The following is a 13,310-nucleotide window of genomic DNA, read 5'->3' on the forward strand; positions in this document are numbered from 1 at the left end:
TTGTGGCCTCGAATGCTCGCATGAGTCATTTTTTGTGCATTGCTCGATTTCTCCGAGACACTCAACCGAAATAAAGAGATAAACAACATTTGGTTGTTTATATTTAGGGTATTATGACACATCCCTCTAATATTTACGTGGTTTTTTTGTTTTGGGACTCACTTTCAGAGCACCGGAAACGAAATGAAATCCTATAATCTTGACAGACCAGAACAAAGACTGCAGATGAGGTTCGGATTCTTTGTGTTTTCTTATATCATGACGAAAAATAAATATTCAGAAAAATGAAAAAGAATTCCAGGTTAGAAGACAGGGGCGGAGCCAAACGTTTTAGGGGCAGCTTGTTGGTCATGCCCTCTGATTTTCAAGAAGTGAAGGGGGGACTTGAGAACAAGAGAAACAAAGAGAATGAAAGGGAAAGAAAGAAATAAAAAGTGCATACAAATTAGACACTATACCCATATTGAGCAAAAATATTGATAAAAAGTTATGTGTCCGATGAACTTCGACCGTCTTCTGTCTCGGAACTTCGCTTTTGATCAATGCACCATTTTGCTTTTATTCTGCCTTATTGATTTTGTTTTCTAATCATGTAAAAATTGTTGGTATATATTGTGATCCTCGACGATTCTCCAATAAAAATATAATTAAAAAAAAAAAAAAAAACTTCGACCGTCTTGCCCACCCACACTTGACTCCGACCGGCCTGTATACTCTTAGGGGGCGTTTGCAATCAATTTCAAATATTCTATTGCAATTTTTATTAATAGATCCATTTTATCGATAGCAAATCAAAATACACTCCCTTTTCCAAGAATCAGACCAGTATATCAATCACAAATTACAAGTAATGAATGATTTAGGAACTGAGAAAAGACTTGCAATTGCAACACCCCCAATAATACACAGCAAAAACTGTGGTGTTAACCGGTGTATATACACTCTAAAAAGTGCTAATTCAGCTCTTAAAGAGCGTGTATAGTGACTGCACTTCGGAGTGCTGATTTGTCTAGTTCAAATTTGAACGAGAAAAATCAGCACTCCAAAGTGCAGCCACTATACACGCTCTTTAAGAGCTGAATTAGCAATTCATTTTTGTGTAGAGGACCACACCAGTTATTTTACACCGGTGTTAAATTGGTGGTGTTATAGTATTACACCTATAGGTGTTATTACAACACCTATGGTTGTTACATTTACACTCGTTGGTGTTATGTTCAATCTCTAGGGTGTTGTTTTAACACCTCAGGGTGTGGTCCTCTATTAACACCAATTGGTGTCAGTTTAAACACCACAGTTTTTACAGTGTAGACAACGGCAAAGACGATGGACGGTTCCCATTTCATAATGGAACTTTTGCGAGGTATAGGCCTACTTGTATTTTTCTTTGTATACAGAAAAAATTTTAAACCTATATACCACCCGTTCCATAATAACAACATAAATGGCGTTTTTTTTAAACCAGGTGCACCCTTAGTAATCAAGAATGCTTATAATAAAAGAGCTCTTTTGATTAAATTGGCTATTATTTCAAGCTTTCAGCTTACGATAGCTGGCCTATGCATTTAAATTTATTTGTTATTATTTACAAGAATTATGTCTACTATTGACACCTTTGTAGTTTGATCACTATGTATGTTTGATGTTATATCATTGTTATAAATTTGTAATTTTGATTTATTAATGCAGAAATACTTGCTTTAAAAAATGCCTTGCTCAAGGGTGGTTCCATGACATTTACTCCGGCGACAAATAATTGCTCCGACGAAAAATCTGCACGTTTAAAGCAAACATAAAATCTAACATCATTTTAATAAACCCTAATCCTAATCTTTACAGAAGTCTAAACCAACAACTCTATTACATCTAATCTCTATGCCAACTGAGCAATACCAAGACCGGGGCAAACTGTCTTGTCGCTTCAAGTGCCACGGACGGGGATCGAACCGCAGACTTGGGGGACTTTCAAGTATCTAGTCAGGCGCCTGAGCCCACTCGGCCACGGAACCTCCATAATTTGAGAACCTATACCAACCCCTCTTTCATGTCACCCCACGCATTTTCTTCCTCTCTCTCTCTCTCTTTCTTAGTCTCTCTCAATCATGTCAATTTATTTCTCTCTCTTTTCCACTGTCTCTCCTTTTCCCCAAGACCTTTTCCGTTCCTAGCATTATCTTTTCTCCGCCACTCTCCTTTCAACAATGTTCAATATCTCATTCATTATTTTGTCTACATTCTACTTCCCTCTTATCTTGATTGCGTCCAAATTGGGAGAATCTTCTTTTGCTCAAATCATAATTTTGTATCATTTTCCTATTAATATTGTACATTATGAATAAGATACATTTTGTCATAAAGACATGAAGTTGGTTTAAGGAAGAAACAAGAGTTGCGGATAATGCAGTGGACATGGAGGGCTATGCACTCTTAAAAAAACAATCCACTAAAGAATATCCTTTCAAAGGGACACGTCTTGATACAAGTTCCGTATTAAAATGCCTGTATAAAGCGACTTGCCATTTATATATTTTTTAAAAATTCTTCTATTTCTATAGAAATTCTATTAAAATTTTGATGGTTTCAAAACTTCTATTCAAAATGACACAATTTTAAGAATAATCCAAAAGATTGATGGAATCAGTAGAAAAGTCGCTAACAGTTTAAATACGAAATAATATAAGGTTATAAAAAATTATTCATAATTATCATTATCATACATTTTAGGGAAATATTATCACATCAATAAAAAACGGAGTCAAAAGAAAATAGATTCACACACAAATTGTTTAAAGAATCCAGAATACTTTAATGTTTGGACAAAATATTTCTCGAGTCTTCATTTCAAATGAGTCTCTCACTATTGTTGATAAGGCCAACTTGAAAGTAAAGAAAATAAAATATGATAGAGAGGGGAATATATAGATTTTAAAACCAAAGAAATAATTTAGATTTCTTTGAATAGGTATATTTCAAAAGATCATAAGTAAATTAACGTGAATTAGTATTTTGGTACAAGCCACGGCGATAAGGGTGGGGGTACTAATCTAATCCGATTGATCACAATTACAACGAGCATTATTTTATCAAGAAATCATTATACGTATATCTGTCACGAGATGGCGCTCTTCACAGATCGTTGATTTTACACCACGTTCAATTCTTGTGAGCCTGATGTCGTCTGCCCACAGACTGCCGCGATTTCGTCTTCGAAATCGAACTGATGTTTACAGAGCACTATCTCCGCTGCCGATTGAGCTGGTCGACCTAGAAGCGTACGGAGAACGGTGTCGAATTACATGTGCACAACGGATGAAATGTGTCAAGGAATCAGGAAAATCAAGAAAACTTTGGTACCATTTTCTTAAGGAAATCTTTGCATACATGACGGGCTACGTGATTTTAAGACCTTCTGGACACTGTCTCGTAGTCAGTCATGCATGCAAATATCCACATAAAAAATGAAACAAAATATGCAGGGAGAATTACTCTAAAGGAACCTGTAAATTTCAAATTGGAGATTAAAACGAACAATAATTCCTACGAATTCAGTTCTATGCCTTCATAGCAGTTCGCCGCAGCGGGGAATACAAAAAGAGAAATAAAAGGGGATTTGATTGGAGCGATGAACACTCATGACAATAAAATATTGTATCAATTACGGAAGTACTTTCTAAATTCATTAATTTGAAATCTATTAAGCGTATTCCTAATCAATATTTACGTTTTTCATGCTGTAGTTAACTATAGGACCTAACCTAAAAAGATAGAACATGATGTCATTCAATGTTTAACATCCGTTTAAAGTTATTTTAATACATGAGTGTAAAAAGGATATGATGTGTAGATTTGTCTGTCCAGTCAAAGTAATTTATTCCTAGACGATTTGCCAATCGACGGCCCAATTTTTCTAGCTTCTGTTAAAAAAAACAAACAAGAAGACATCTTAAATTGAAATCGTGGGTAAAATACAAACAATAAAAACGCATAGACAACAATAGTGTAAAGTGATTAAAAAATTGTTTCTCTTTTTAATTTGGATTCTTAAAACTGAATGCATCCTAAATTATTTTATTGCGACCGACCAAACACAAAATTTAATTTGGAATTGATAGTGATAGAAGTACAAAAATATACCCCCAAAAAATGTTATTTGATTTCCCCATGAAAATAATCTTTCATTTTAGATTGAATTGATAGCACATAAAAAAAGTGAAAGATGGATATGGGTATATACTTTACTTACGTCTTTTCGAACAGTTGATGAGGTTAAATCTTGGGGCGCAAGGTCGTGACCGTTCAAAACAATTTTAAAGAAAATTTCACCAGATCCTGGAGCGAACGGAAACAATAATATAGACAGTCGTTCTGTTCATGGATGACTTTCTTACCACTACACGTGAACGGCTTCCACCAGAAAGCAGCAATTAGGCTCGGATAATACACTCAAGCAGTTGATGCGGAGCTAGCTTGGATGTTATCCAGTATGGTCTTTGTGCCTTAACAATAGAGACATACTAATAACAAACTGATACGGTCTGAATGCCCACCCCCTAAAAAATGAATGAATAAATAAAAAAGCAATCAAACAACCTGAGCACCTTAAGAACGCATACGACGTCATAACAATACTGCATTCTGATTGGATGGAAGTGTAGTTGAGATAACCACTTTCATCAAATTTCATCAATAAACTCGCCTCGTGATAATACACCAGGGGGCCGTTTCATATTTAAAGCTGTTCGTAAGTTAAGAGCGACTTTAAGAACGACTGGTGATCCCTTCTTCCGGTAAGTGGTATATTGAATCGGCGATGGTTTAGCGCGTAAGAAAGGATCACCAGTCGTTCTTAAAGTCGCTCTTAACTTACGAACAGCTTTATGAAACACCCACCAGGCGCGGAAACAGTGGAAGTGTGAAGGGGCGGAGGGGGTGGGGTACGTGCCCTCTTTGACCACCAAAGTGGATGAATAAATACCTTTCCCCCTTTTTATTTCTTTCTTCTTCCTTTTCCATTAACATTTCCATTATTATTAATATCATTAATAATAATTATACTTGCTTATATAGCGCTTAATACTTACTTTGTCAGAAGTCTCTAAAGCACTCTACAGCTATATGCAGCATAGCAGTGCAGCTGTTACGCGCGCTGCGTTTCAAGGAATATAAATTCCTGCCAGGTACCCATTTACCTCACCTGGGTTGAGTGCAGCACATTGTGGATCAATTTCTTGCTGAAGGAAATTACGCCATAGTTGGGATTCAAACCCACAACCCTCTGTTTCAGAGTCCGGAGACTAATCCACTGGGCCACAACGCTCCACTACATTACATTACATCAGTCAAAGGAAGACTCTTGGTTGAAGATCATTTTATTATAAGTACACTTTTGAAAAACACTTCTTAACCCTAAACATGCTAAAGGGACTGAACTATTTGAGAAGTATTGAGGACGGGACGGGGGCATGATGTCACCCTTCTGATCTCGGCCGTCGTTCGCGCGATCGCGCCGAAATTTGGCACGCACGTTCTTTGTCACATAAACTAAAAGCCAGTATAATATAAAAAAAATCTGAAAATAACTTTTCTGAAGTTCCGCGAGACTTTAAAAATAAGTCTTTAAGTTTTGCGGCGCTAATTTCTTTAATCCTTCATATTTTCCCCCCGAAATATTGCACGAAGCGTCGAGGGGGGAGGGGCACCCTTCCCAGTCTTTTTAGGGTTAAACAGCTACAAACTTAACTCCGTCAAACAAGTCTACGCAAGGGCTTACCACTATTTTGACCAATCAGTCTGATGTAAATATTGTGTAGCAAGCCTCTGTATGTTAGTTCACCCTTCTTCATGAGGTAGTATTCTCCCTTGTGCAAATCGATGATGATTTTAACCATGTCCTTATGGGCGTGAATACGATGGATGCTGATGATAAAGAATACTACCGCGAAAGAGATGAATTGCTGGAAGGGTGGGGGTTAAAGAGCGTTAAATTATAAATAAACTTCATGTAATACAACCTTTCTACATGATATACAATCATCATAGACCCCACAAACGTTAATTTGAATAGAATATTGATCCATGAAAGAGTAAGTATACAGAATAAATTTTGTCCATTATAGAAGGCCTGACGACAATCCTCATAACTCATTTTGTCACTAGTTGTCACTGGTTGATTTTTAATGGCGCTCTCATTAAAAAAAATCATGAAAAGAAAATTCATGCTGATTTGTGGTGGTGGGACTATAATTCCCGCTTGACCATATTGCGCAAGATCCCGCGCAAGATAGCTCAAATTGAATATTAATTTGAAATGCTAATATCACCAACAGTAAAAGACCAACAAAAAAACTAAAATTACCCTGAAGATTAACTTCTTTAAGATAATTCTGACACTTTTTCGTCCGTTCCGAGAAAATTCTAACTTCTCAACAACCATCAAAAGAGCCATTTTGCAAACAGAATGTCTTTAAAAAATTGTCAAATTTTTATAATAACCTATTCTATTTAATTTGATACTTACCGAGGGGTTTCCCCAGGCATACCACATTGAGACACCGAGGACCTCGAGAATAATTGCAATGAGGAATATTGAAAACCACCGAGAACGATACTCGTATTCAAAGCCTTGAAAATAGAAATAAATATAATAGCAGAATATGAGAAACCGCAGTATTAAAAGAGAAACATTTAAGAATAATACAGTATTAAGAACATTTCGCATAACATGTAGAAAAGAGCAATGTCATTTTTCAGGGGCGTTGAAATAGATTTTTGTTAAGGAGGGGGTAAAGCCCCTCCCCCACCAGCATTGTCTGCAAAAAGATATGTTCACCATGAGATTATGTTTCTACCAGGGGGTCGTTCAATGAAAGGACTTGTCAGACGTTTTATCCAACAGTTACTATTGTAACAGGGCCTCTCAGCCAATCATAATCAAGGAAAGTTGTCAGACCTGACAATATGATGGACGAAATGTTGTTGAAACACTACCCAGACGTAGCTGTGTATTGCGTCAAAATGTAACTTGAGAAACATCTTTTTAAGAGAATTTCTAATTAATGAAATACAAAATATATAGAGGCTATAAAACTATTCCGCGAGCGAGCGGTACTTGGGAGAAGAGATTTTTAAGTTGTAAAACTCTATTTGCGGTGTATTCTCACCAATCGGCCAGAATACACCAAATCTACAGCAGATTTGTGTGGATGGTCTTTTATCTGAGAAGATATGTCCCAACTAAACGCTGACTTTTTAAATGTGAGTCTTTGTTTTATCTAAAAACGTTCTCAATAAATAATGCGAGTGTCAAGAGCGAGCTCAAAGTTTTTGCTATTTTATGAATTCAAACCTGCAAATTGAACTATCTGAGCAGTTTTTGTAATTATGATGCCAGCGATTAGAGCGAGGTTAATAATTCATACTACTGACCTATAAAGGGACATATTAGCCAACTTTTTGCAGTGACACTTAGAGTGGATACCTCATCAATCAAATTTGCGCGGAGCGCGATCTTATTTTTAGACACTCCGACCTGGGGCCCGTGGCAAAAAACTTTTGCCATAAGAAAAAACTCTGGCAAACAAAATTATGCCATTGAAAATTAATACTCTGGCCCAAAAAATGCCAGTGTTTTTTACGCCAAATTTGGCAAATTATGGCAATATTCAGGCAGTCTATACGTTCAGCAGTTTTTGTAACCATGTCCGTCTTGTCCGGACTGATGACCTGTCTGATCTCTAAATTTGTTCTTATTACAAATATTAGGGACTAGATCCTAGATCTATGTCAAAATCTATCTAAACATTTGATCTAGATATTTGTATTTGAAAAGGTCAAAACTTTTGATTTTGAGAAATAACGTTATCTAGGTCAAATAGATCTATACAGTAGGCCTACGGTAGTTTTTCTCTATCCATCATAATCTGGCACTTCCAAAATGTTTGGCTTATTATCAATATTACACCACTGTCGTGACTGTACGAGATCAAAACGATTTCCTTCCTCTGTAAAAATGGCTTGAGATGTACAATAGAGGTATCAAAATGCTAGATCAAGATCTACGTTTTTCTTACGATTTGGTCCCGTCTCCGTGAATGGGTGAATGTGATTCTCCTCAAGTTTTTCTCGAAAAACATCTTCTGGTCGACTCCAGAAATTCAGGTCCCATGTTCCAAATATTCCAACAATCTGCTTTTTCATGTTTCCAATGTTCTAACTGTCTCTTAAAAATGATGGGATTAGGTTAAAAAAAAAAAACTTGACACGAACTAAAAACATGCATTCACACTAACGTTATCTAAACAAATCACATGACAAACTGTTGCTAGCGCTAGCTAGCGAGCGCCACACGTGTTACGTAACACGTGCAAAATTAACCTTGCGAAATTAAGAGGGAGGTGCGCATGTTAACTGCGCATGCACCTGTCACGCACTTACCATGGCAACGGTGTGTCAAAGTATCAAATGACATCACAATGCATAAGATTGATGCGCGCATAGCAAGTAGAGGGAAGCTCTTAGTAATTGGTCATTGTTACATCACAATCATTTTTTTTCTCTCTTTTTTTTCTTTTTACAATCAGTGAGGCACATCGTAGGGTCGAATGGACGACCGTGATATCTTATCATTTTATTTTTTTTTTATTGCTTGCTCGCAAGATTTTAGGGGAGGAAAACTTCGATCGGTTTATTAATTGATTTTTCTTTTCAGCTTTTCGGGGAAGAAAATGTCCACCTCAGTCAATGTATTCTCGTGTTAATTCTTCCTTTTTTTGTCTTTATTTTTATAGTCACAACTTTTCGACCTATGTCTATCCCTTTAGCAGCTCGAATTCTTTTCCTAAGCAATCATTATTCCTCTTTATCTTTTAATCCCATGCTCATGTTCTTACTCCATCTCTCTCTAGTTCCCTCCCTCCCTCCCTTTCTTTCTTTCTTTTTTTCTTTCTTTCTTTCTTTCTTTCTGTCTTCCACTCTCTCTCTCTTTACTCTTCTTCTACCTTGTAAAACGTCTATTTCACTCACTTTCTTTCCTTTATTCCGCATCTCTTCCCTCTCTTTTATCAAAATGACCGCGAAAAGTATAAAAACACTAACAGATAACCAGACATATTATAATGACCAACAAGGGCGCCGGAAGCGGGGGGGGGGGGCAGCCAAATAAAATTTGGGGGGGGGGGGCAAAACGAGATTCCCCCCCCCCATGTGCCCCCTAAAAGTAGAAAAATGATAAATTATTTAAGGACAAAAGTAAACGATGAAGGCACTTTTCTGCCTAAAAATTGTCATTTCCATTGTCAAAAATGAATTTTTTTGCCCCTATCGGGGCAATTACATTATCATAGTAAGCCTCGCGTCTTTCGACGAACAGTTCCTCTGTGAAACATACCTTTGATAAGCCCCTTTTCCATCTTATCACGGTGTAATAACGTTTAACCTTTTAATGAATACATTTCAGACTAAAATCGAATGGCAAGCTAATTTTTTTTAAATATCTATATAAACCTACAAATTATGAAAAAGATGGATATCTTTTCGATACATGACTTTATTTTATATATTTCGATCTAAAAAGTGAAAAAAAAATCAAGCACGTTTTGAAATAAAAAGATGGCTGTGTATATTTATGCAAAGCGCGAGCGATTTTTTTTATTTTTATACTATGACCTGAAAGTTTTCTTTTTTTCCCAATTATTCCCCTCCCTTCCATCATTCAACTTTCTTCCCGGTCCTATCTTTCTTCTTATTTTTCGCCTCACCTTCCGCCGCTTCGCCCCCTTGATCTACCTATGATGACCCCTCCCACGGCAGGAATTTTGTGTAAAAATGGAATATAAGTCTCGTTAATAGAGTGTTTAAAAACAATTTTTGGGGGATTAAACATAGTTAAAGTTCACTGTGAAGGATTAATCATAACTCATGAAAACTATTCTTTATACTGAGTACGCGAACAATGAAAATATTCTTATATTCCAAGTTAATTTGGAATAAAGGGAAAGTGAATTGGCTTAACAAAGGTATGATTTTACTGGGTATGGAACATTCTCGTCTAACCGTCTATGCACTAAATTTGGGGCGATTTTCTTTTTTCGTCATTTTTATTAGTTATGAAATTGACAATGGCCATCGATGTCATCAATGTCATCACTGGCATATAGGGCTAGATGCGAGTTCGAGAATAGTTGGGCCGGTATGCCTTTTCTTTTCCTAACCAAGTTCTTAACAAAAACTATCTGTTTATATATATTTCGAAATTCGAGGATACATGTGTATAATTTCGATTTTAAGTTATGTATTTTTCCATAATAAAAGAGCACAAATAGTAGGGGGACATTTGATATTATGTACCCCCTTTCCAAAATGGTAGGGGGACGCGTCCCCCCTGGGATTTCCGCCCATGGTGATGGGGGAGCTTTTGCATTTTCTAGAATAAAATTGAAAGATTTCGTGCACACTTTTGGTGAATTTTGCCCTCTCGATCGGCGGCCCCCGGATGCGTACGGTCATGTTTGTCATCTTAAAGTCTTTAAAAGGCCTATATTACATTGGTTTGAAACAACTGAGTTTGCAATAAGGCTCGTAATTTGCTGGAACTGCGACCCTGATCATGAAGAAACACCAGTCTGGGTCAGAAGGGAGGAAACAGAAGGAGCAAAAAGAACTCCAAGACTGTTTAATTCTCAAGAAATTTATTTTTGAATGCTCTTAGAAACGCAACTTTTACACTCAATTTTTACACAAAGTTCTTACCGTGGGGGGTCCCACACCCTCTCCCGCTCGATCGCTTCCGTATCTCACGCTTTCAAAAATATTGTGCCCCCTTCGGGATTTTGCCCCCCCCAAAAAAAAAACTGAAAGTGTTCCGGCGCGCCTGATGACCAATGACTATTTTGATTGATGACAAATCTTAATTGTTTAACCATTTGACTATTTTTTTTTATTTCACTAATAATTTATTACGTTTCATTTACAAATAAATATATTGCAAAATATATAAGTCATTCGCTACTTTTATCCCAATACATATATTCATGCTGCATTTATTATCCAGTAATTACTATAACTTTGTAGCTAGTACTTAACAGACTTCCCAATATCTTGCCTTGTTTATTAATGACAGAATATTTTTTTTCTTTTCTTTTTTTCTATTTCATATTTGGCTTGAAATACATGTCTGCATGATTTTACCATCAATGTCATGACAAAATATTTTTTTTTCTTTTTTTTCAAGCACCGTACACCTCCCTATGTATAACTTCGAAACAATTTTCCAATGCGTGCCAAATCTTTCCCAAACTTTTAAGTCAATAACTCATTCCTGGGCCCAGTCTAATTTTGTAAGACGAAGCCCTGGTGTACGGCGATTTTGTTAATTTTGATAGAAAATGTTAAATAAACTTGAAAAAAGAACGGTTTGGAGTTACCAGGCATGATCATGTGGTAACAAAAATAATTCATTTAAATTCAATCACAATTATTGCCGATCAGTTCTAGACAAAACAGCTGCATGGCTTTGGCCAATATTTCATGTAAAAGTAACAAAACAAAACCAAAAAGAACAAAATAAAACAAAAGGCAATACAGAACAATTATAACAATATTATCCTGATCATGAATCTTTAAAAAAACAATCACCAATTATCAATATCGTCACTGGTGATCTAATAACCAAAAATGAATAGGAAATATTTTGTGGGATGTTAAACCATATACTCTAAATGATTTTGTGTGTGTGACAATCAGGCAGTTTGATATGTCGGACTTGTCACAGGGTTCGTATTTTGAAGGATGGTAACCCCCCCTAAAAAAAATTGTGAAAATTGGGCAGCTTGATATGTCGGAATTTTTGTTGTGAACGTTTGCGTGTGTCTTGACTCACATAGCGGCGGGTGCTTGCAAACGTTGCAAGAAAGGTGTATTCCCCCGTTTGATACTTTTCTGACGAGAGGTGCAAACGCTTGTAACCTTTTTTTAGAAATAAGTTTACCTTTGTGGACAGCGAACTACTTTGCAACTTTTAACGAACTATGACAATTTGAATTCCTATTGGAAGATATGTTTTTGGTCAAATACCCCAATTTTCAATCATATTGACTAAATTTATCAGGAGATGATTTAATAACCATGGATGGTATAGGGGGGGGGGGTAACATTGCCGCTCAATAATAGAAAATCTCATCACATATGTTAGGAAGTTGGGAATAAGTTCGCCAATAAGTCATTTCACAATAATGTGGTAGAAATGACACATTTTCATCAGCCAATATATATAACTGATACTTCTAGATATGCTGGGGATACTCCGACACAACTCTTAGCAACTCGTCGGCGAAATGTTTACGATTCTACGCGAAGTAGAACGAGTCACTCAGACTGGCCCTTGAGCATTTGCCGAGTTGTGCCGAAGTACCTTAAAGTCCAAACGTTCTCGTTCCCAACTTTACATACACCAGACAAACTTTGAGGGTGTTCAGATGTTCTCGGCAATCATTAGAGAGTTTCCGCAACTGCAGCGGAGACAGATTCAAGAACACAGTTAGTGTATTGAAAATGTCCGTCAAAAGACAAAGACCAGCTGGGAGGCCTTTGTCGAAAATTGGTAAACCGGGACAGCAGTTTCGTCCTAAGTTTCGGAGCTGACGAAAAGTTGCAATTATGTCGCTTGTCCGGAGTCCCGCGGGGAGCGTTTCATGAAAGGACTCGTCGGACCATTTATTCGACAAGTTCTATTTCATCCAACAGTTACCATAGTAACAGTGTCTCTCAGACAATCAAAATTTAGGAAAGTTGTCCGATCTGGGGCCTGTTGCAGAAAGAGTTGCGTTTAAACGCAAGTCAAAAAATCAAACGCAAATCCCAAATGCGCGCTGTTGATTGGTTGAAAATTAAGTTGCGCATGATTTTTAGAGTTGCGATCGATTGCAACTCTTTCTGCAACGGGCCTCTGACAACTTGTCGGACGAAAATATTGATGAAATGACCCCCCCCCCCCGAAGAAACTTCTGTTTTGATTCACAAATTTTCGACAAAGACGTCTTGGTTGTACTTTGTCATGAAGGGCATTATTTGGCAATACATTTTCTATGTCCTTGAATCTGTCGTTCGCCATGGAAGTGAAACCTCCCTATTGATTGTAAGAAGCTAATACAACACTTTACGATCCGACTATAAATCACGTTTGGAGTACATTCAGGGTCATTTTTAGTGTTTAAACAAGAACTTGAATTACGTACGAGACATCCACGTGGGCATTTAAAAGGTAAATCAGACATTTCTGAAATCAATTATCCCAATCAAACTGTTTTTTTATACTT

At 36.8% G+C, this 13,310-nt stretch overlaps 1 protein-coding gene across 1 annotated transcript; it reads right to left on the reverse strand.

Moving 5' to 3' along the window:
• Nucleotides 1–3,809: 3,809 nt before the first annotated feature.
• On the reverse strand, nt 3,810–8,196 carry LOC121425999 (transmembrane protein 249-like). The gene is made up of 5 exons (XM_041622127.1): nt 8,070–8,196; nt 6,518–6,621; nt 5,771–5,954; nt 4,244–4,329; nt 3,810–3,914 (listed from the first exon to the last, which is right to left on the reverse strand). Exons 1-5 carry the CDS (start codon nt 8,194–8,196, stop codon nt 3,810–3,812), a joined length of 606 nt encoding a protein of 201 aa, XP_041478061.1.
• Between the last annotated feature and the right edge of the window lie 5,114 nt (nt 8,197–13,310).

This window comes from Lytechinus variegatus, chromosome 13 (assembly GCF_018143015.1).
Source record: "Lytechinus variegatus isolate NC3 chromosome 13, Lvar_3.0, whole genome shotgun sequence".
Lineage (NCBI taxonomy): Eukaryota > Metazoa > Echinodermata > Echinoidea > Temnopleuroida > Toxopneustidae > Lytechinus > Lytechinus variegatus.

Coding starts and splice junctions, on each gene's coding strand:
- LOC121425999 (XM_041622127.1), bottom strand. CDS start 8,196: ATGAAAAAGCAGATTGTTGGAATATTTGGAACATGGGACCTGAATTTC. Junction 6,622..8,069: donor CACGGAGACGGGACCAAATC/GTAAGAAAAACG, acceptor TCTATTTTCAAG/GCTTTGAATACGAGTATCGT. Junction 3,915..4,243: donor CATCAACTGTTCGAAAAGAC/GTAAGTAAAGTA, acceptor TTTTTTTAACAG/AAGCTAGAAAAATTGGGCCG.